A 22334-nucleotide genomic window follows, 5' to 3' on the forward strand; every position below is an offset into this window, starting at 1 on the left:
TACAGGCTTGCAGTCAAGTTACATCAGACAAACCAAGAACCGGGTCATTAGTGACAGACAACAGAGAACTGCTAGCAATTGGGGCCTACAAGGTTTTTGGCCCCCCTCATCATAAGCCAACTAGCTATCCTATACATGAAACTGAAGAGCCCATTCATTCCTTCACGGCCTGGTGCATTGTATTAAGCAAACTCGGTGAACTATGTTTTGAGGACATGAGGGCAGATGTCATTGTCCTGTTATGCCAAGATCTAATCTTATCTAAGTAGAATTGGAGCCCCTCACTGCATGGCATGATAATAAACACACATGGGTGTGTAGGACTTCTTGAGATAAGGAAATGTTCAGCACTGGACATGTCTGAGTCAGTTGTATTTGTAAACCTTAGGAGTCATTTCAATGTAAGTTTCAGAGCTGTGTTGTGGCATACCTGTAACTCAATACCAAGACGCCACAGATGTAGAAAAGTATACAGTTACAGAGCAACAAGGTCACATAACTTCACTGGCTACAAGTGTAAACAGTGTCTGAGCAAGGTCTTCTTCTCAATCTCTTATTAGAGTATAGAGCAAAATATTACATAAAAGAAAGGTGGCAGGATTACCTTGTAAAAAAAAAAAAAAAATAATTCTTCCTAAGGGTAATAAAAAAAAATATAAAGCAATCACGAACCACAACAACTGACTTGATTGCTTTCTAAAGCCTGGTACACACTAGTTTTTTTTTATGAAAAAAAACAAATAAACCGCCAGCTCAGGTCGGAGACGCTGTACTAATGATATGACATTAGTACAGCGTTCTTCCCCGCTAAGCTGTTGTGTTCTGACAGGGGGCCGAGAGCGCTGATCGGGAGTTGGACAGCTGCTGGTTTTCCACCATGCACGTCAGACAGACCGACACACGGGATGAATGTCAGCTGTTTTTTTTGTGTCAACTAGTCGATGTCTCCTGACATTCGACCCATGTGTATGGTCCTTAAGGCTTGGCCATACATTATACGATTTTCCTTTAGAATTACCAAAACCATATAATATGGAGGTCAAACCTAAACACTTTCAATTTGTACGTACTCTGGCAGGCCCTTGCACTACATAGTTGAAGGTAAATCTAAAGGAAATTGAACAAGAAAATTGTATAATGCATGGCCAGCTTTACTTGCAATTTCAACAGAGGATAACCATCAGGCCATTGCAAAGGGCGAAGCAACAGATTCGCTTGTACCCAATCCTTCCATGAAAAAGAGGTGCATGTGAAAAGCATTGGGCCAAGTAGTGCTGTCATAAGTCATGCCAGAGACTCATACCTTATAGAAGAGTTTCATCCCCCCCCCCCCCAATCAAATGCTGAATGGAGGAAAAACAAAAGAAATTAAAGAATAAGCTGCAAGAGGGGGATACTATAGACTTGGGAGTTTACTTTTAGCTGGAATTAATCACTTCCCTGTGTGGGCAAGCACAGATTTACCTTAAAGCGGGGGTCCACCTATCTATCGTTTGTTTTTTTTTTAGTTCATTCACAAACTTTTCTTCTCAGCATTACATACTCACATATTGTGTGTAATATGTCCGCCTGTGTCAGATTTCGTCGGAAAGAATAACTTATATTATTCACTGCAGGCGGTTTCCATCTTCATTGTGGGCATTTGAAGCCCACAAGCATTTATTTCCTGGATGCGGTGAATGCTGTGCTCCCAGCATTCACCGCTCATTCCCGCACATGCTCAGTGGCATCCTGGGAAGCCTGAGACTAGCTCCCAGGAGACTGTGCGGAGTCTGGGAGAGGCTAGAAACACGCCTACTCCCACGGGAGGAGAACCAGGAAGTGCAAAGAAGAATAGAAAAATAAAAGGTAATTACGGCGATTTAAAATTTTTTTAAACGGCATGTCAGCATCTAGGCAAGGAAGAGAATACATACAGATATTGTTCAAAATTTGGGTGGAACCCTGCTTTAACATGTGGCCCTCAGGGTGGCAGGCAGTGCTGAAAATGTAGACAAACATACATAGTACTTACTTTAGCAAGGATTTTCTTCTTATATAATTTTTTGTGCCTGAGATTTCTACACTGAAATTATGGCTTTCACTACAAAATAGTCTGGCAAAAATAACGTTGCTGGCTACATATAAAAGCAGGTGCCAACATTCTGCCATTCAAGATAACTAATCTAAACTCAACAAATATTTTGCAAAGTCCTATCAGAAAAACTGATAAAAACGTGCCAAACACAATCTGTACAGAGTAACGGGCTTACATGATCAACACAAAAAAAAAAAAAAAAAAAAAAAAAAAAAAGTTGTTTGACCACCTCACCCCCGAGCCTTTTTTGACACTTGTTTACAAGTTAAAATCATCCTTTTTTGCTAGAAAATTACTCAGAACCCCCAAACATTATATATATTTTTATTCTCACCCTAGAGAGTAAAATGAGGTCGTTGCAATACTTTGTCACACCGTATTTGCACAGCGGTCTTACAAGCCCACTTTTTTTTGGAAAAAAATACACTTTTATTTAATTAAAAAAAAAATAAGACATCAGTAAAGTTAGCCAATTTTTTTTTTTTTTAATTGTGAAAGATGATGTTACACCGAGTAAATTGATACCCAACATGTCGCACTTCAAAATTGCGCCTGCTTGTGGAATGCCAACAAACTTTTACCCTTAAAAATCTCCATAGGTGATGTTTAAAAATTTCTACAGGTTACCAGTTTTGAATTACAGAGGAGGTCTAGGGCTAGAATTATTGCTCTCGCTCTAACGATCGTGGGGATACCTCACATGTGTGGTTTGAACACCGTTTTCATATGCGGGCGCTACTCATGTATGCACTCGCTTCTGCGTGCAAACTCGTCGGGACGGAGAGCTTTAAAAAAAATAAATAAATAAAATAATAATTTTTTTTTTCTTATTTTACTTTTTATTTTGACACTGTCTTTTTAAAAAAGATTTTTTGGGTCACTTTTATTCCTATTACAAGGGATGTAAACATCCCTTGTAATAGAAAAAAGCATGACAGGACCTCTTAAATATGAGATCTGGGGTCAAAAAGACCTCAGATCTCATATTTACACAAAAATGCAATTAAAAAATTAAATAAATAAAACACACACACAAAAAAAAAAAAAAAAAAAGTCACTTGGGGAAAAAAAAAAAAAAAAAAAAAATTCTCCTTTAAGAGCTATGGACGGAAGTGACATACATTTGATGTTGCTTTCGCCCTCCCATGCTATGGAGCCAAGCGGGAGGGGGGTGGGCACCTCTCCCATCACCAATAAAAGTGATCTTGCGGCGAATCCGCTGTGGGGGCCACTTTTATTTTAAAGAGAAAACGCACGGCGTTCCCAAAAACACCGGGTTTATGGCAGCTGGCTGCTGCCATAACCCCGGTATTTAGCCTCAAAGTACAGATGTAGGGGAACGCCATTTTGCTTGAAGTGGTTAACAGGGGTAACCAGACCAAGATTTGATGTGGCCACTTATGCAATTACTATTTAACCACTTCAAAATACCAAAATGATTTCCACTTAAATCTTGTAGCACAAAAAGCATTAAAGTGGATGTAAACCCTCACATATACCCAGTGAAGCGAACAGCCTCAGATGATACACAGACATGAAACAAATCCTCCTATATAAGTTTTACATGTATATCTGCTGTCTTCAGCTTACTAGAATCTTTAGAAAGTGTACATAGTGTTAGAAATGTATCTTCCTGTTTCAGCAGTGGGAGGGCAGTCTGGGCATGCACAGTGTGTGGGCTGATTGGAGAGGAAAGGCACACACCCTCTCCACATAGGCAGAGAAATGAAGAAACATGCAGAGCTGTGCTGTGAATGAATAGACCAGCTCTCTGCTAATCTATCTCTCTGCACCCACCCGACACGAATTTCCAGCTGCTTTTATGTCCTGTGTTGGAGAACTTGTCAGAAGTTATCATGCTGATAACAAAGGAACGAAGTAGCAGAAAGACATGGGACTTAGGGCTTTGGAGAGAGATAAGTAAACACTATAGATATATGTGCCTAGGCCAGATTTCATGAATGGGGTTTACATCCCCAAAAAACCTGAAAATAATTTTTATAATAAAACTGACAAATAAAGCTGCAGCTTTAGTTTAAGGCACCATGCACATTTAGCCCTGGTGCATGGGGCTCTGGTGTTCAGCTGCAGGCGGAGGGCACAGGCGTCCCTTTGTCCAGCCCCGCTGCCGGCAGCCTGTCAAACTCTACGAGAGGCTGCTGTGGCTTTAGGGTGCACCTTTATAAACGTTTAGGGCCGTATGCACCCAGGCACAAATACCCAATCAAGAAGAAAAACTGCTAGGTAAACTACTCAGCCACAGCAGCGGCACCGTGTTGTCAACTGACAGCAGAAGTGGAGTTCACTGGATTTCTAACCAACTATTTTTCTGTACTTGCAGCATTTGAAGGGGATGAAACAAAAATGTACATGCAATAAAGCAGGGGTCCCCAACCACAGGGTCACGGACCACTACCGGGCCGTGGCCTCTCTACAGCCGGGCCGTGGGTGAGGCCAGCATGAGAGAGCCGGGCAGTCAGCATGAGAGAAGCGAGTGGGCAGGCAGATAGAGGAGTGGGCGGGCAGATTAGCAAGCAGATGACCTCATCTCTCTCCGCCCACCCCGCCTCAGGGCTCTTCTGCCCTCACAGCCAGTGTTCTGTCAGCTTCTTCAATGTTGGAGGTGCGGCCGGGAGCAGAGAGATGACCTCATCTTTCACCGCCTGCCCTGCATCAGCGCTCTCTTGCCTCTGTGCTAAATGGACCAGTGCTGCCACCAATGAAGCGACAATCCACATCTGGTGGCACTGGCAGGCGACATGGCAAGTCACAAGCTGCATCTGGAGGCAGGCGAGGGAAGTGACAATTCACATCTGAAGGCAGGCAACGTGGCAAGTCACAAGCTGCATCTGGAGGCAGGCAGCATGGCAAGTGACACGCTCAGGGCTCCCACTGATTCTGCATTATAGGGAGTTGAACCATTTCATTTATTATTACAATGTAATATAAATAATACGCTTCATATCAAGCATGGTGCTGAGATAATTGAAGCTCTAACACCAGCCATTGCCCTGACAAATTGCCCACGAAAAACCACTTACCCCCTGCGTGCTTCTACGCAGCCGGTCCCCAGTGACAAAAAAGTTTGGGACCGCTGCAATAAAGAGATGTATTGAATTTATTTTTTTTAAGCCCAGACACAGACACTTGCCCCTCACCTCCCCATTCACAATTGCTGCAGGACCCCCTGCTGGGGTTCTTGCATCCAGCTGTTGTGAATGCACCCTAGATACTGCATGGCCAGCAGAAATGAGAAAATCTTGTTTGTGCCTCATGTGTTTGTCTCCACTTTGTTTTCTTGTTCCACTCTTGGCCCCTCAGGCAGATGCCTTTGTTAAGACCTTAAAAAAATTTCCAGTTTTTCAAAATGAGCAAAACACAGCAGACCAAGCTCTACGAGGGGAGTGATGGCTTTACTTTAAGCTGGCCATACATTATGCAAAATTTTTTTCCCCTTCAACCACAGATCGAAGGAAAGAATATCGTTTAATTCCCTTATCAATACAATCAGTGTTGATGGAGAAACCCCTTCTGTTGAGCTAATGTATCCTGACAGCGGGAGGTTTCCCGGCCATCAGAATACAATTACTGTTGCTGGCAGTAATCGTACAAAAAAAAAAAAAAAAAAAAACCCCAGACAAGCCGGTTGTACAGAAGTCGAGGGATAGATGGACCTCAGTACAACATGTTGCATGTTCCTCCCGTTTTTAGGGTTGAACATGTTCCCAATGCTGCAGCCAATGTACGACCCCCCTCCACCCATTAACAGCAGTACGGGGAGAAATCAGTGCGGCCGCATCATTCATTCACACAGCTCTGTGTGTGAATGCACTACAACCCCCGGCATCCTTTGCGGTTGTCGGCTTGTAGTTCTCAATGAACTACCATAGTACTGTGGAGCGTTGTGGTAGTTCATCGATTCTTCCTGTCAGATTGTATCTGCATGCCCGCACGGGATTTATCAGTACACTTAAGAGTTGGCAGAGCAGCTGGTGGGAACATTTAAGGCTGGCCGTATATTAAGCAATTTTCTTTCCTTCAACCACAGGTTGAAAGAAATAAAATGGTTAAATTTCCCCAGCAACACATTCACTGCACTGTTGTATTCTAACAGCAGGTTTTGCCGCCATCAGAATACAATGATACTACTACCGGCTATAGCTGGCGATAGTACACGTACAAAAAAAAAAAAAAAAAAAAAGAAAAAAACACACCTGTTAGGCTGTCTGTACTGAAGTCGATCAATAGACTTTAGTACAACCAGCCTGCCTATAGCTGGACCAAAATGTGTCCGGTTCCTGCTGAACCAGCCAGATTTCGATTTGTTTAGGTCCGACTTAAGGAGGTTGTAAACCTCCATGAATACTTTATACCTATTGGTAAGCCTAGAATATGGCTTACCTATTAGGTACCGTAAATATCTCCTAAACGGCGCACCTAATTATTCTAGGCTTACCTATTTTTACTGTATACTGTGCCGATGATGTCATCAGCGCAAGCGCTCTGGAGAAACGGCCACCTGTGCCGTTTCTTCAGAAGACAGTGCCGTGACCGGCGGCTCCCTCGCAGAGCCGGAGTCTGCGGCCCTGGAAGGAAGATGGATGCGGCCTGCAGCAGGAACGACGCGGGCTTCGTTTGCAGGAAAGTGTCACATAACGTGCTAGTATGCTATGCATACTAGCACATTATGCCTTTACTTTGCAGGGGAGGGAAAAGAAGATTTTTATTTTTTTTTTCAGAGTTTACCTTCTCTTTAAAGGGATAACTACACTAAATCTAAAGTTCTACTCTAAGGTCAATGAGCGCACAATGCTTGTAAGCATTTTTGCATCCAGCCTATAAATCAACACCAACTGCATACATCACAACTGTTATGGGGCTCGGCAGCAAGACAGGAGGCCAGCTATGGATGTAAATGTTTTACCCACGTAACAAAACCACCTGGCAAAAAAAAAGAAAAATACTATTAGGCCAGCCATACACGGTTCGAACTGGCCGAGATTCAAACCGTTAATATGCAAGCTGAATGTAGCAAGTTGATCAATTACCTTGGGTACAACCAGACTGCCAGATTCTCTAGCGATTTTTGCTAGCTGCTGCTACAGCCCCTAGCGATAATCACTGTGCTTCTCCCAGCGGGGACGGCTTTCCCAGCCAGGAGAAGACATTAGCCCGCAGGGGGGATTCCCACAACAACACAGTCTGTGTTGGTGGGGGAAAAAAAAAAAAAAAAAAATCAAGCAAATTTCTCTCCTGCAACCTATGGTTGCAGGAAAGAAATTTGCTCCGTGAATGGCAACCCTTACTCTACTTCTTCTGAAAATGTTTATTTATTGACTGTCAACCTGACTGACTGGCCTCAATTCTCTAGAATCCCCTAAACCCAAAACATTCAGCCAGAGAGCAGCATTAACGGTCAGCTAACTTGCATTTATTGAAGTTGGTAATGGCAGCCCCATAGAAGGTCCATTTCACCCAGTTCTGGTCAAACATCAGGAGAAAGGGAATCTCTGTTCCAAGATCCCAAATCAACACCGCTTCTAAATATGGTTCTCACCTATTATTTTTTTTAATTAGGCCTCATTCACACAGGGGTACCAATCCATACACCCCGGCAAAGGGGTCGTCTTCACCCTCAAGGGATACACAGGTGTTCCGTGGAGACTGCCTATTCAATTCAATGACAGGCGGCTGGCTGCATGGATCTCCACACGCTTTCCAATGTGTACATCAGTACAGGTCCAATGTATGGATCGGGGCGCAGTACATCTGTATTCTGACCCGTGCGTTAGACCCGTATGGCTATACACTCCAGGATGTTCGTGGAGATCGACGCAACCTGTCACCGATTTGAACAGGCTGCCTGCATAAACACCTGTGCATCCCACGTGGGTGAAGACTGATAAGCCCATCTGATTGAGGCCATAAGTAAAATAGAATGTAACTAGATGAGTAAGATCCAGTGGTAAAGGGAAACTTACAACTGGTTTTCCAAAGGGTTTAAACCGGAGAGCAATTAAATTCAGAGTTTAAGGCTTCATGCACACGAGACGCCGGTGTAAACTCTGCTGAACACGTTTTTTAAAAGCTGAAACCGGCGTTTAGAAACGCCCGTTTTGCCACGTTTGCACGCCGCGTTTAGCCTCTGCAGAGAATGACATTTTGCGACCCAACTTTGGGGCCCCGTATCTCGGGGCCACTTGGTGCTAGGAACCCCAAACACAGTGGAACTAGCACTACAACATATCCAAACTTGGGGTTCCTAGCACCAAGTTGCCCCGAGATATGGGGCCCCAAATTCAGGTCGCAAAATGTCATTCTCTGCTGCAGTTTACCATCATATTTCTGTGTTTTCTGGTCCAAAAAAGAGGGTTCCTTTAAAAACACTTATAAATGCAAACACGGTACCGGCGTTTAGCCGCTATTGGCGTCTAAAACCCATTTTTTTGCTTCTGGAAAAACGAGGTTAAACGCAACTGCCTAAAAACGAGACTGTGTACATGGACACCTAGAATAACATTGAATGGGTTCAGGGGCAGTTGAAAAAAAGTGTTCAACTGCCTCTGAACGCGCGTTTAACAGCGTTTCGTGTGCATGAGGCCTAATCAGGACTGAAACCAAAAAAAAATGATGCAACACTAAGGCCTCATGTACAGTGCTGCTGCTAAACGGACGTTACAGAAAGAACTACCAGTGTGTCTTTGAGTTAAGCCTCTTTCCATAAGATAAGTAGAACTAATGGATCAGCAGCAGTCACTCAGCACCACTCTTCTTCATCGTACTTCACCTCTTCTTTCCTATTTGTTGTTTGTGTAACAGTCAGAGCAATGTAGAATGTAAAATAGCTTGTTAGCTGGCTGGAGCTAGAGTAGAACTGTCTGGCTGAGATTCATGTAGGTAACTGGAAACCTGAGCATGTTTTAGGCCCCTTTCACACTGGGGCGGTGGGGGCGTCGGCGGTAAAACGTCACTATTTTTAGCAGCGCTTTACCGTCGTTTTAGCGACGGTATTCGGCCGTTAGCGGGGCGGTTTTAACATCGGCGATATACCAGCGGTACAGCCGCACTGTCCCACTGATTTCAATGGGCAGGAGCGGTTTATACACCACTCCAAAAGATGCTGTTTGCAGGAGTTTTTTTTCTCTCCTGGCAGTGCATCGCTCCAGTGTGAAAGCCCTCGGGGCTTTCACACTGGAGACACAGCAGCGGCAGTTTCAGGTCGGTTTGCAGGCGCTATTTTTATCGCAATAGCGCCTGCAAACCGCCCCAGTGTGAAAGGGGCCTTAGGCTTAATGTACATGGGACGTTTTTACAACCTCTCCTGAACGATTTAACTTGACAGATAGTAACCGACATTTAAAATGTCCGTTTTGCCTCGTTTACGTTTAGAAGCATTTGCAAAATAGCCAAAAATGCAAAATGCCTGTAAATGAAATGCGGCTAAATGCGAGTTACCGCGTTTAGCCGCTTGAAATGCCTCTAAACTCAGCATCTGAACTCATTTTTTGCTTTCAAAAAAGGCCTCTAAACTCAACTGCCTAGAAACAACTATAAAGGAACCTGTGTACATGTACTGATAAGATAACATAGAGGAGAGTTCAGGAGCAGTTGATAATAAATGCCGGACTGCTCCTAATGCCCTGTACACACAATCGGTTTTCCCGTCGGAATAAACTCTGAAGGTTTTTCTCGACGGTACAATATAGAACATGTTCTCTATCCACGCCTGTCCGAATTTTCAACGGAAAAAGTCCGACTGGGCATACACGCGATCGGAATATACGATTGAAAAGCTCCCATCGGACTTTTTCTGTCGGAAATTCCAACCGCGTGTACGCAGCATAAGGCCTCATGTACACTGCTGGTAAATGGACGTTTAGGAACAATTGGGCATTTTTTTTTTTTCAGCTGCCCCTGAACTCTCCTCTATGTTATCTTATCAGTACATGTACACAGGGTTGTTTATAGTAGTTTCTAGGCAGTTGAGCTTAGAAGCTTTTTTTGGAACGCAAAAAAGTGGGTTCAGACGGATGTTCACAGGCATTTGAATAACCAAAATGCCTGTAACAGCTTGTAAACGCTGCTAAATGCGGTAACTCGCATTTAGCAGCGTTTCGTTTACAGACGTTTTTCATTTTAACAAAAAAAAAAAAAAAAAAAGTTTTGTGCAAACGCGGCATGTAAATGTTGCTAAACGCCCGTTTTTAGATGCCGGTTTCTAGCCGTCAAGTTAAATCATTCAGGAGAGGTTGAACAACATCCCGTGTACATGAAGCCTAAATGTCTTCCCGTGGACACAAACAATGCATCTAAAATACTGCAAGACAACAATGGTAGCGGATACAACAGCATGAATGTGTTTATATGCAAGACTAGAGGGATCACAGCGGGGAGTAAACACTTTCTTGCAAAGCGACTGAGATTCTTAATGAATCATGAGTAATTAGAACATTGCAGGTGCTCATATACCACAATGTCAGAAGGCATATTGGATTATTGTTGTTACTAATGGGCCGTACACACCATCCGAATATCGTACGAAAACTGTTGTCCGAGGAAGAATTGTACGATTTTTGGATCGGGTGTACACTACTTTCGAGAGCCGATCACGACAGTTCATCCGATATTATTTGATCGGACAAGCACGAAAATTTTCCTCCTACGATACCCGATCGTACGATTTTCGGTTAGTCAGAATAGTTGTCATCCGAAAATACAATATAATTACATCACTTCCAATTTTTTTTCTTCTGTAGTACGAGAATTTTCGTGACTTTAGTTACCTATTAAATCTCTACCTGCGACTATTAAGCGAAAAAAGTCGTAATGGGCCTTAAGGGTACCATCACATACCATCTTCCAAATTTTCTAGGGGTTGATTCGCCCCCCCAGTCTCTATGGGTTACATTGCAGTGAGCTGAATGCTTCAAACGACTTAAGTCGAAGGAGTCAGTCTGATAATTCTCAGCTAAACAGCATTAGCGCCGACATCCAATAAGATGCAGAAATTGTTCAGGTATTGAGCAGCAGTTGGCGAATAGTTGACCGCTGACGTTCCTCTCTCCATGCTGCTTAGCATAGATTTGGAATTGAAGGATTTCACGTGCATTTGAAGCGTGTATGACCAGTTTTTAGAGAGAAGGAGCAGCAGTGGGTGTATTAGCAAAGAAGTAGTTTCAGTGTTAGTCACTTTCAGGATGCAGCTGATAATTTGCCACCCAGCCAAAATTTGAGCCGTTTATGGAGGCCTCAAAACTGCAGACAGCTCCAGATACTTACAGAGCTGAGATCATGGGACAATTACTGCTGACCACTCCTGATAATGCTACTTGCCTGGCTCTCTTGTACAATCAGTGGCTTGTCCCTAGTGAACAAGTATAAAGATCAGGAATTCTCACTCCTGATCTGTTTGCTGGCACTAATTAAGATACCAAACCTCAGAAGAGATAGACAACTAGCATTTCTAGAAGGTGGTCCATATTGGTAGTCCCTATTCCCTACAAATACACCAGTTAAAGAGGATCTATAGCCTAGCTGGGTCTGCCTCATACACACGATCGGATTTTCCGCAGACAAAGCACCAGACTTTTGTCCGAAGGGCGTGTGCCGTGAACTTGTCTTGCATACAAACGGTACACAATTGTTGGCCAACAAACACGAACGTAGTGACGTACTACATGGAATTTCAGCTCTTTGAGCTTCACCTTTTGGGCACCTTCTGCTAATGTCGTGTTTGGTGTGATGGACTTGTGTATCCTCGATAGGAAAATCGGACAACAGACCGTTGTCTAGCGAAAATTTACTAGCCTGCCATCCAACATTTGTTGGCAGAAAGTTGGCCAACAATTGTCTGATAGAGCGTACTAACGGTCGGATTTTAGGGAAACAGTCTGTCATCACACAATTCCCAGACGAAAATACGATCGTGTGTATGAGGCTTTAGATTGGGGTGAGGTACCTGTGATGCACACGTATTATAAATGATATCTATGCTCTGGCTCCAAAGACTTCACGGTGTAAAGTTCGGAGCCTTCATGGTTCTACTTCAAGCATGCCGCTGTGTTTCCTACCAATTACTAGCAATATTTTTAGACTTTTGTGGGTCAATAAACTATTCTGGGTACCTTTCCCTCTACTGGTAATAAACAGCCCAATAAATGCTAGAGCTATTCACGGATCAAAGTTTGGCCAGTTCATCAGGGACTGGATGAATTTCGATCTGTGTAGCCCTCCACGTTAGACAGAAGTCAATTGTTAAAGTGATTGTAAAGGATTTTTTTTTTTTTTTTAAATAAACATGTCATACTTGCCTCCACTGTGCAGCTCGTTTTGCACAGAGTGGCCCTGAACATCCTCTTCTGGGGTCCCCCCGGCGGCTCCTCCCTGCAGACAACCCCCCTTGGAGAAGCGCTCTCCCGAGGGGGTTACCTTGCGGGTGCGCTACCGAGTCCAGCATTTGCATCCACAGACAAGAATGCCGAACTCGGCCCCTCCCCCCGCGTCATTGGATTTGATTGACAGCAGCAGGAGCCAATGGCTGCGCTGCTATCAATCTATCCAATCAAGAGCCGGGACCCCATGGAGAGAGGGACAGCGCGTCCCTGAAGAGATGAAGGGGCTCAGGTAAGTAAAACGAGGGGGCTGAGGGGGGCGACGACTGCCAGGTGTTTTTTCACCTTAATGCATAGGATTACCCCTTTAAGCCTTGTACACATGATCGGATTGTTGGCCAACCAAGTGTCAGACTTTTGTCCGAAGGGCGGGTACAAGGAACTTGTCTTGCATACTAATGGCCCACAATTGTCGGCCAACAAACACGAACATAGTGATGTACTACGTGGAATTTCAGCACTTGAGCGCCACCCTTTGGGCACCTTCTGCTAATGTTGTGTTTGTTGAGCACTGATTCCGAGCATGCGTGTTTGTACTTTGGACTTTTATGTGACAGACTTGTGTACACACGATATGAAAATCTGACAACAGACCGCTGTCCACCGAAAATTTACTAGTCTGCCATCCAACATTTGTTGGCGGAAAGTTGGACAACAATTGTCTGAAGGAGCGTATTAACAGTTGGATTTTAGGCAAACAGTCTGTCATCACACAATTCCTTTCTAGGAAATCCAATCGTGTGTACGAGGCTTTAGATTGGCTTCTGTCTAACAGGACTGCTGGAAAATCTTCTTTGATCAGTGGCTTGCAGCCAATTGGCTGCAGTGCTGATCAGTGTATTTTAACAGCAGAGAGTCCCCGCTGTCAGAATACAAGGTCTCAGCAGAGGGAATTTCTGGCATCCAGAATGGAGGAATCTGTTCATTTTTTTCCTTCCAGTCCGCTGGCTGAATGAAAAAGGAGCTGTGCTGCAAAAAATGCAGCATTGTCTGTATTTACACAATGCACTGCAATGTGCTATGAAAACAAAAATTGTGTTCTATGTAACCTTGCGTTCAGCCTGTGTTAATCTGCAAAGTAAAATGAGCCCTTAAGCTGGCCATACAACATTCAGTCAGCAGGTAGATCAAATCTAAGGAAAAAACAAAAAAACAGGTTCCTCCATCCACACAAACAAGGTGGATGGAGGACCCCCCCCTCCCCCCTCCCCCCCCTCCCCCCCTCTGACAGTGACATCTGCAGTTGTCAGAATAAACTTACCAGTGACTGCAGCCGCTGACTGAGAAAAGTTTTCCAACACATCTTGTCAAGTGGGAACAGCCACACACTGATCACAATTCAGCTGGTCCCTGATGAACCGGCCCAATTTTGATCAGTGTATAGCCAAGTTTAGTGTGCGTGTTAGCCTTTCCAAATGACAACTGCATTCCCCCCCCCCCTTTTTTTTTCCCTCCTTCTGCTGTCTTAAGGACAGGAAATTATATAAAACATTTCCGATGGGGTCATGTTTGTATGAAAATTCTCAGTATACTCAACAGCTTGGCATAGGTTGCTTTAAAGTAGTTCAAACTTTTGATTTCAACAATTGATTTTAGAGTGAATGTCAAACTAAATCTAAATACCATGTTATAAATGAATTTGAGAAAAATTATTCATCCTGGTCCTTCGGTTTTCTAACAATTAGTGAGGTCAAATCCATGACCACAATGACAAAAACATTCAAACAAATCTATCGATGCCCCCCCCGCTGAGACCACCACCTGTGGAAGGGAATTCCACACCCTTGCTGCTCTTACAGTAAAGAACCCTCTACATAGTTTAGGGTCAAACCTCTTTTCTTCTAATTTTAATGAGTGGCCACGTGTCTTGTTAAACTCCCTATCGCAAAAAAGTTTTATCCCTATTGTGGGGTCACCAGTCCGGTATTTGTATATTGAAATCATATCCCCTCTCAAGCGTCTCTTCTCCAGAGAGAATAAGTTCAGTGCTCACAACCTTTCCTCATAACTAATATCCTCCAGACCCTTTATTAGCTTTATTGCCCTTCTTTGTACTCGCTCCATTTCCAGTACATCCTTCCTGAGGACTGGTGCCCAGAACTGGACAGTATACTTTAGGTGCGGCTGGACCAGAGTCTTGTAGAGCGGGAGAATTATCGTTTTATCTCTGGAGCGAATCCCCTTCCTAATGCATGCCAATATTCTATTGGCTTTGCTTGCAGCAGCTTGGCATTGCATGCCATTGCTGAGCCTGTCATCTACTAGGACCCCCAGGTCCTTTTCCATCCTAGATTCCCCCAGAGGTTCTCCCCCAGTGCATAGATTGCATTCATATTTTTACCACCTAAATGCATTATTTTTTTGTGTTCTGACAGGGAAACTGAATCCTGTCCGAAAACACCAGTCAGCTGATTTTCCAGCATGCCCATTCCGCTGACTTCAGGCTGATGTACATACGGGCCAAACGTTGGCCAGTCTCTGTTGAACTGGCCGATATTCGGTACATGTGTACCAGGCTTAGGACAGTGGTTCCCCTTTGTTATTGAGATAAAATGCCAATATTTTAGAGCTGTCCCCAGAGGGGAGGAGAAACAACAGTCACCAGAACACGCAGAGGGGTGAATCTCCCCAGTGAGGACACAGCATTAAAAACTTGATAGAAGGTCTAACCCTCCGCACTATATCCAAAACTAAACAAGAGGAAAAAGTTATGCCTGCTTTCATTGCTGCAAAAAGCCTCTTCCTTCAGCCTTGTTAGGCCTGGTTCACACCTATGCAGGTTGCAGTAGCATTCTTCAAAACACGTTTTTGATCCATTGTAGTCTATGGAACCAAAAACCAGAAAAAAAAAAAAAAAAAAAAAAGTGTTCCTGGCCCTTTCCATAAAATGCACAGTGTGTTAATGCAAAACTGAAAATGCACTAAAAAAAAAAAAAAAAAAAAAAAGAAAAATGCACAGGTGTGAACCAGACCCGACTGAAGGTCAGTGCCTATTTTGGGATGGAGGAAGTCTGCAGAAGCCAAAACATCACAATCCAATCACTGTTGGGGGCTGCAATGCTTTGCAGACTCCAATGCAAAACAAACAAATAAAACGCACATTTTCTATCAATCTGAGTACATTATTATTCTTTTTCTGCGAAAGGTGGAATTAACCTTTAACCTATGCAGTGCGGGGAGGCCTGGAGCGAGAAGACATTTTGTAACTTGTGGAAAACTTCATCCAAAATCTTCTACAGAGATGAAGGTTTTCACAGGTTACAGAAACAGTTACATGGTACACAATCTGTACTTCCAATGACATCATTTAGAAGGCCCTGAACCCAATTTAAAGTCATAGTTTTTACTTATCATATTGACACTGTCTACAGAACAAGATTCAATATCAGAGGACTGGTTGGGATCTCCTGTCTGTATTGGCTGGCTAGAAACTGAATTAAAGAAATGAATTTGAAGGATTATTCACAATTATTATACTGGACTTAATGTATTTATCAAAAATGCATTCGCTATACTATGTAACTGTAATAGTGTGAATCCTGTTATACTTTTCTTAATGTCTTTGTTATTTTATGTTCTGATAACTAAATAAAAAATTGAATGTTAAAAAAAAAAAAAAAAAAAAAGGGAAGAAGGATCAGTATTGGGATCTTCTGTCCTTCCCACCGGATGACCAGTAATGGGATGAGAACTGGGATCTTGTGTACTGTTAGATGATCCCAATACTGATCATCTCTACAGACAGGAGATCCTGATCATCTATATGGCAGAACAGTGACTAAGTGGTTAGCACTTCCACTTGGCAGCATTACGGTCATTAGCTTGAACCCCAAACACAGCCCTACCTGCATGTTCTCCCTGTGCGGGTTTCCTCCCACACTCCATAGACATGCTGGTTGACCCTGGTATGTAATCATGTGAGATAAGGATCTTAGATTGTAAGTTGTTCTTTGAGGACAAGGACTGATATGAATGCACAATATATATGTAAAGCATAAAACTTTCTGTGCTACATAAGTACCAGTAATAAATACTTATAGATAGGAGATTCTGGTCATCTGATAGAAGATTCCCATACTAATCATCTGTACAGCAGAAATCTACCGACTGGGCGCCGCGTGCAGGGGACCCCCCCCCCCCCGTCTGTAGGCGAGCCGTGTCGGGATCCCCCCCCCCGTCTACAGGCGATCGGGGTCGGGATCCCCCCCTGTCTACAGGCGATCGGGGTCGGGATCCCCCCCTGTCTACAGGCGATCGGGGTCGGGATCCCCCCCTGTCTACAGGCGATCGGGGTCGGGATCCCCCCCTGTCTACAGGCGATCGGGGTCGGGATCCCCCCCTGTCTACAGGCGATCGGGGTCGGGATCCCCCCCTGTCTACAGGCGATCGGGGTCGGGATCCCCCCCTGTCTACAGGCGATCGGGGTCGGGATCCCCCCCTGTCTACAGGCGATCGGGGTCGGGATCCCCCCCTGTCTACAGGCGATCGGGGTCGGGATCCCCCCCTGTCTACAGGCGATCGGGGTCGGGATCCCCCCCTGTCTACAGGCGATCGGGGTCGGGATCCCCCCCTGTCTACAGGCGATCGGGGTCGGGATCCCCCCCTGTCTACAGGCGATCGGGGTCGGGATCCCCCCCTGTCTACAGGCGATCGGGGTCGGGATCCCCCCCTGTCTACAGGCGATCGGGGTCGGGATCCCCCCCTGTCTACAGGCGATCGGGGTCGGGATCCCCCCCTGTCTACAGGCGTTCGGGGTCGGGATCCCCCCCTGTCTACAGGCGTTCGGGGTCGGGATCCCCCCCTGTCTACAGGCGTTCGGGGTCGGGATCCCCCCCTGTCTACAGGCGTTCGGGGTCGGGATCCCCCCCTGTCTACAGGCGTTCGGGGTCGGGATCCCCCCCTGTCTACAGGCGTTCGGGGTCGGGATCCCCCCCTGTCTACAGGCGTTCGGGGTCGGGATCCCCCCCTGTCTACAGGCGTTCGGGGTCGGGATCCCCCCCTGTCTACAGGCGATCGGGGTCGGGATCCCCCCCTGTCTACAGGCGATCGGGGTCGGGATCCCCCCCTGTCTACAGGCGATCGGGGTCGGGATCCCCCCCTGTCTACAGGCGATCGGGGTCGGGATCCCCCCCTGTCTTCAGGCGATCGGGGTCGGGATCCCCCCCTGTCTACAGGCGATCGGGGTCGGGATCCCCCCCGTCTACAGGCGATCGGTGTCGGGATCCCCCCCGTCTACAGGCGATCGGTGTCGGGATCCCCCCCGTCTACAGGCGATCGGTGTCGGGATCCCCCCATCTACAGGCGATCGGTGTCGGGATCCCCCCCATCTACAGGCGATCGGTGTCGGGATCCCCCCATCTACAGGCGATCGGTGTCGGGATCCCCTCCCGTCTGGAGGCGATCGGTGTCGGGATCCCCCTGTCTGGAGGCGATCGGTGTCGGGATCTATACTATCACAGATGAGGATGATGATGATGATGATGATGAGGTCCCCTCCTCCTCCTCCTCCCTCCCCGGTAGACAAGTCACCTTCATTCTGGTACATCATTCCGATGGTCCCCCCGGTGTTCACCACCAGCACTCTGGCCTCGCTGGCCAGGCCGTTCAGACTCTCCAGGGATCCGGACAGGCTCTGGCTCTTGGACAGCTTCCTCTTGCGGGGGTTCTGGGACACCCTCGGGGTGACGGCAGCGGAGCTCTGCAGAGAGCAGCCGGCCATGGCTTCTTGCTCCAGCAGGTCGAGGTGAGTGTGGGAGAGGGCCTTGGAGAGCCTGGACACCGAGGTGCCTCGGGGTAGAATGCCATTCCTGTCCTCCTCCTCCATGATAATCGCCTGCGGTCACCTCAAGTCACAAACACACGCCCCGCCCACCACCTCTGTCTGCACGTGTGCGATCAACAGCCGCCTCTGAGGTCACGGGAGCACCACACACCCCCTTCCGGGGAGAAACGCCCCCACAACAGGGACCAATCACCGAGCGGGGGCGGTTTGTTGTTGTAGGTGGGGGCGTGGTTCTTCTCCATCACTGCTACCCACGTGTCCCCTGGTCTGCAAAGGGAGGGAGATGGAAGAACAAAGGGGACCTGTCAGTAAGCGGTGTGCATGGACACGGATCTTTAACCACTTGACAACTGGGCACTTAAACCCCCTTCCTAACCAGAACAATTTTCAGCTTTCAGTGCTCTCACACTTTGAATGACAATTACTCAGTCATGCAACACTGTACCCATATAACATTTTTGTCTTTTTTTAACACAAATAGAGCTTTCTTTTGGTGGTATTTAATCACCGCAGGTTTTTTTATTTTTTGCGCTATAAATCAAAAAATACTGAAAATTCTGTAAAAAAAAAAAAAATAGTTTCTGTTTAAATTTAGCTAACTAGTAATTTTTCTTCATAAATTTTGCCCAAAATTTATACTGCTACATCTCTTTGGTAGAAATAATCAAAATCAGAGTATATTATTTGGTCTTTGTGAAAGTTATAAAGTCCACAATCTATGGTGCCAATCACTGAGAATTGATCACATCTGATGTACTGACGGTCTATCTAATTTCTTGAGACCTGAACAAGTCAGGACAGTACAAATACCCCCCAAATGACCCCTTTATGGAAAGAAGACATTCCAAGGTATTTAGAAAGAGGCATGGTGAGGTTTTTGAAGTTGTATTTTTTTCCCACAATTCTTTGCAAAATAAAGTTATTTTCTTTTTTTTTTCAAAAAATTGTCATATTATCAGGTTATTTCTCACACACAGCATATGCATACCACAAATTACACTCCAAAATATATTCTGCTACTCCTCCTAAGTATGACGATACCACATGTATGAGACTTTTACACAGCGTGGCCACATACAGAGGCCCAACATGCAAGGAGCACCAGCAGGCAATCCAGGAGCATAAATTTCAAGTCTAATTTGACTATCTAATTACACTTTGAGGCACTGTAGTAGCATGGATGTGAACTGATGTGGCGTGGATGTGGATGGCTGGGTATGGCTGAGTGTGGGTGGGATGGCTGAGTATGGATGGATGAGTATTGCAGAGGATTAATGGATGAGTATGGCAGGGTATTGCAGAGTATTTCAGGGTATGGGCAGAGTATTGCAGAGTATGGATGTGGCTGGAATGGACACTGGGCAGCGCTGTGGGCACTACACATCCAGCCCACAGCGCTGCTGCAAGTGATCTCTCCCCCTCTCATTGTACTGATTGGTACAGAGAGGGGAGGGAGGAACCGGACGTGACGCTGGTCTGTTGTTGTGACCGCTCCGTCATTTGACAGAGCGATCACGTGGTAAACAGCTGCTATCAGCGGCCATTTACCGTGATCCATGACGCGCCGGGTCTTCTGGACCCAGTGGTCATGGATGTTCCCGGGTGTGTGCCCCAGGGGGCGCGCGGGAGCAAGATTCTGTGAGGACGTCTATGGACGCCCTCCCAGAATAAGCCGACCGTGCTGTAGCTGTCTGTCGGCTATGGCCCGGTCGGCGTGTGGTTAAGGTAACCATGGCCGTATTGGGTTACTTGTCTGTATAATAAATATATAGATATTTAATTTTCTTCATTAAACAAGGCTGAGTATACGTAGGCTCTGTTCACACCTGTGCATTCTATTTACACGCATTGTACTTGCAGGGCCATTGTTTGTTATTGTAACCCCAACATGGCAAACAGACATGGGCAATTGCCATATGCAAACTGGCACAATGACATAAAACTCCACGCACTACCTTGTCACGCATAGGACAGCCCACTGCTGCCCTATGTGGGGAAATGCTCCTATAAGCCAAGTTGGAGGCTCTGTACACATCTGACTTGGAATTGTGCGCACAATTATGCCCGCACTTCCTACTTGTGCAACACACATTTGGATGCCATTCATTCTTAATGGCAAGCTAAAAAAAATGGGTGTTGTGTGAAAAACAACCATAATTGCACTGTCCAAAAATTTCCTAAAGATAACTAAAAAAAAAAAAGGTACAGGAGCTACTTTGGTATGTTTTGGGAGCAGGGGGCAACCCCGATCAAGTGATGTCGCACAAAACAAAAAAGGTGCAAACCGCTACACTCAGATGTGAACGGAGCCTGAATAGGGCCTAGAGCCGAAGTATAAGCACAGTAAAAAGCTATCGCCAAGGATGTGTGCCCTGTCTCTGGCTGCTGCAGATCTCACTTTTACACAGGCAGCAATCTCCTGTCGGTGCTGATCATAGGAGGTCACTCGCTCAGCATCTCCTCCATTCACAAAGTCTTGTATTCCCCTTTGCTGCATGCAAGGTGCTCTGTGATTGGAGGCATGGATGAACGAGACAATCTCCCCTCCTCCAACCACAGAACACCTTGCATTCACTGAAAAGAACACACCAGGATTTTTATGAATGGAAGAGGTGCTGAGGAAGTGACCCAATGTGATCCATAGGATGCATTAAGGTGAAAAAACACGAGGGTTTACAACCCCTTTAAGGCTGTAAGAACCCACAAGACACAGAAGGCTCCCAGTGATTTAGGTAGGGAAGATGGCAACATGGGACCTGAAGGAAGGTAATAGAGCACAGCACGACAATGCTGGATCCTCTGGGCAGGTGAGCATGCTTTTTTTTGAAGATAACCCTGTGAGAAAGGTAAGAGGACCTAGAAGAATAGGTGGTGGGGTCGTCATCTACATCCTGTAGTGATAGAGCAAGAAACCACAGTAAGTGGTGTGGTGAGTGTGTGGGGTTACTACATACCCGGAAATGTGTGAATACTTGCAGAGGATGGTGAGCAGTGACACCATGGCCTTTCAATAAACAGGCTACTGGAAAAGTATGCAGTCATCCTTTAGGAGTATGTTTTTTTTTTTTTTTATTCCTTTAGGAGTATGTTTTACATTCAAATGATCCTATATGTTGACATGCTCACTTTAAAGGAATCCTATGCTGAGAATAGATGGAGACGGAGTTCCCAATCTGCATACTTATTCCAGGTCAGTGATCTATTCAGTAGTGAAGTCTGGGATTGCCATGACAGTTATTTCATAAACAGGTGTAAGCAAGGGGTCACCCCTATTCCCAATAAGAAAACCCTTTACAACCCAACTACTGAGATCTTCAGAGATCATTTAGGCTCCATGTACACTAGCATTCTTGTAAGCTCCTAGAAGCTATTCACATTTTTCTACTTCTAGAAGCTAAATAGTGTTATCCTATGTGTCCATGCACACTACTTTGGGCTATTAGCATTTTTTGAGCTTCTGCATCTAGGAGAAGAAAAAAAAAAATCTTCTTATTCTTTGTTGTGCCCGTTCACATCACTGTAGCATCAATTTGTAAAAGGTAAAGATGCTACTTTGGTGTAGCAGGATTTTGGGCTCATACACGTCAATGGAGATGCACCAAAAACATGTGTAAAAACACATGTACCAGTGGAACCTCGGATTGCCACTAACGCAGTTAATGAGCGTTTCGCAATACGAGCACTGTATTTTTAAAAATCGTAACTCAGTTTGCGAGTGTTGTCTCGCAAAATGAGCACGATTCAGGCCAAAGCATGTGCAGTACCGCGTTTGGCCCGAGGTGGGGGGGGGGCGCCGGCGCGGATCAGCGCCATTCGGAAATGCACGGAAGGGCCCGAGGACAGCTCAGCTGACCTTGGTAAAGCTCGGGAATGGAGTCTTTCCGAGGTGTCCTCGGTAGGGTGACCACATTTCCAAACTGCCATTCAGGGACACCCCCCCTTCCCAAAAATCAGCTTGTGCTGTAATGAATCACAACACAGCCGGGGCGGCGGGTGCATGCTCTACACAGAAGCACTGACCAAAAAGGCCGCCGCATCCGTGATTGTGCCTCTGCAGACATTTCCAGGACAAGTACTGTCAGTG

The 22334-nt window shown here is 45.6% G+C and overlaps 1 protein-coding gene across 1 annotated transcript in view; it reads right to left on the minus strand.

Moving 5' to 3' along the window:
• The window catches only part of ASPG (asparaginase), a 126695-nt gene extending 108252 nt beyond the window's left edge, over window positions 1-18443 (minus strand). Inside the window, exon 1 of the mRNA XM_073609927.1 lies at window positions 17998-18443. Coding sequence (XP_073466028.1) covers window positions 17998-18292 — 295 coding nt within the window. The 5' untranslated portion in view covers window positions 18293-18443. The remainder of the gene's footprint in view (window positions 1-17997) is intronic.
• Between the last annotated feature and the right edge of the window lie 3891 nt (window positions 18444-22334).

The sequence above is a fragment of the Aquarana catesbeiana genome, linkage group LG13 (genome assembly GCF_042186555.1).
Source record: "Aquarana catesbeiana isolate 2022-GZ linkage group LG13, ASM4218655v1, whole genome shotgun sequence".
NCBI classification, from domain to species: domain Eukaryota; kingdom Metazoa; phylum Chordata; class Amphibia; order Anura; family Ranidae; genus Aquarana; species Aquarana catesbeiana.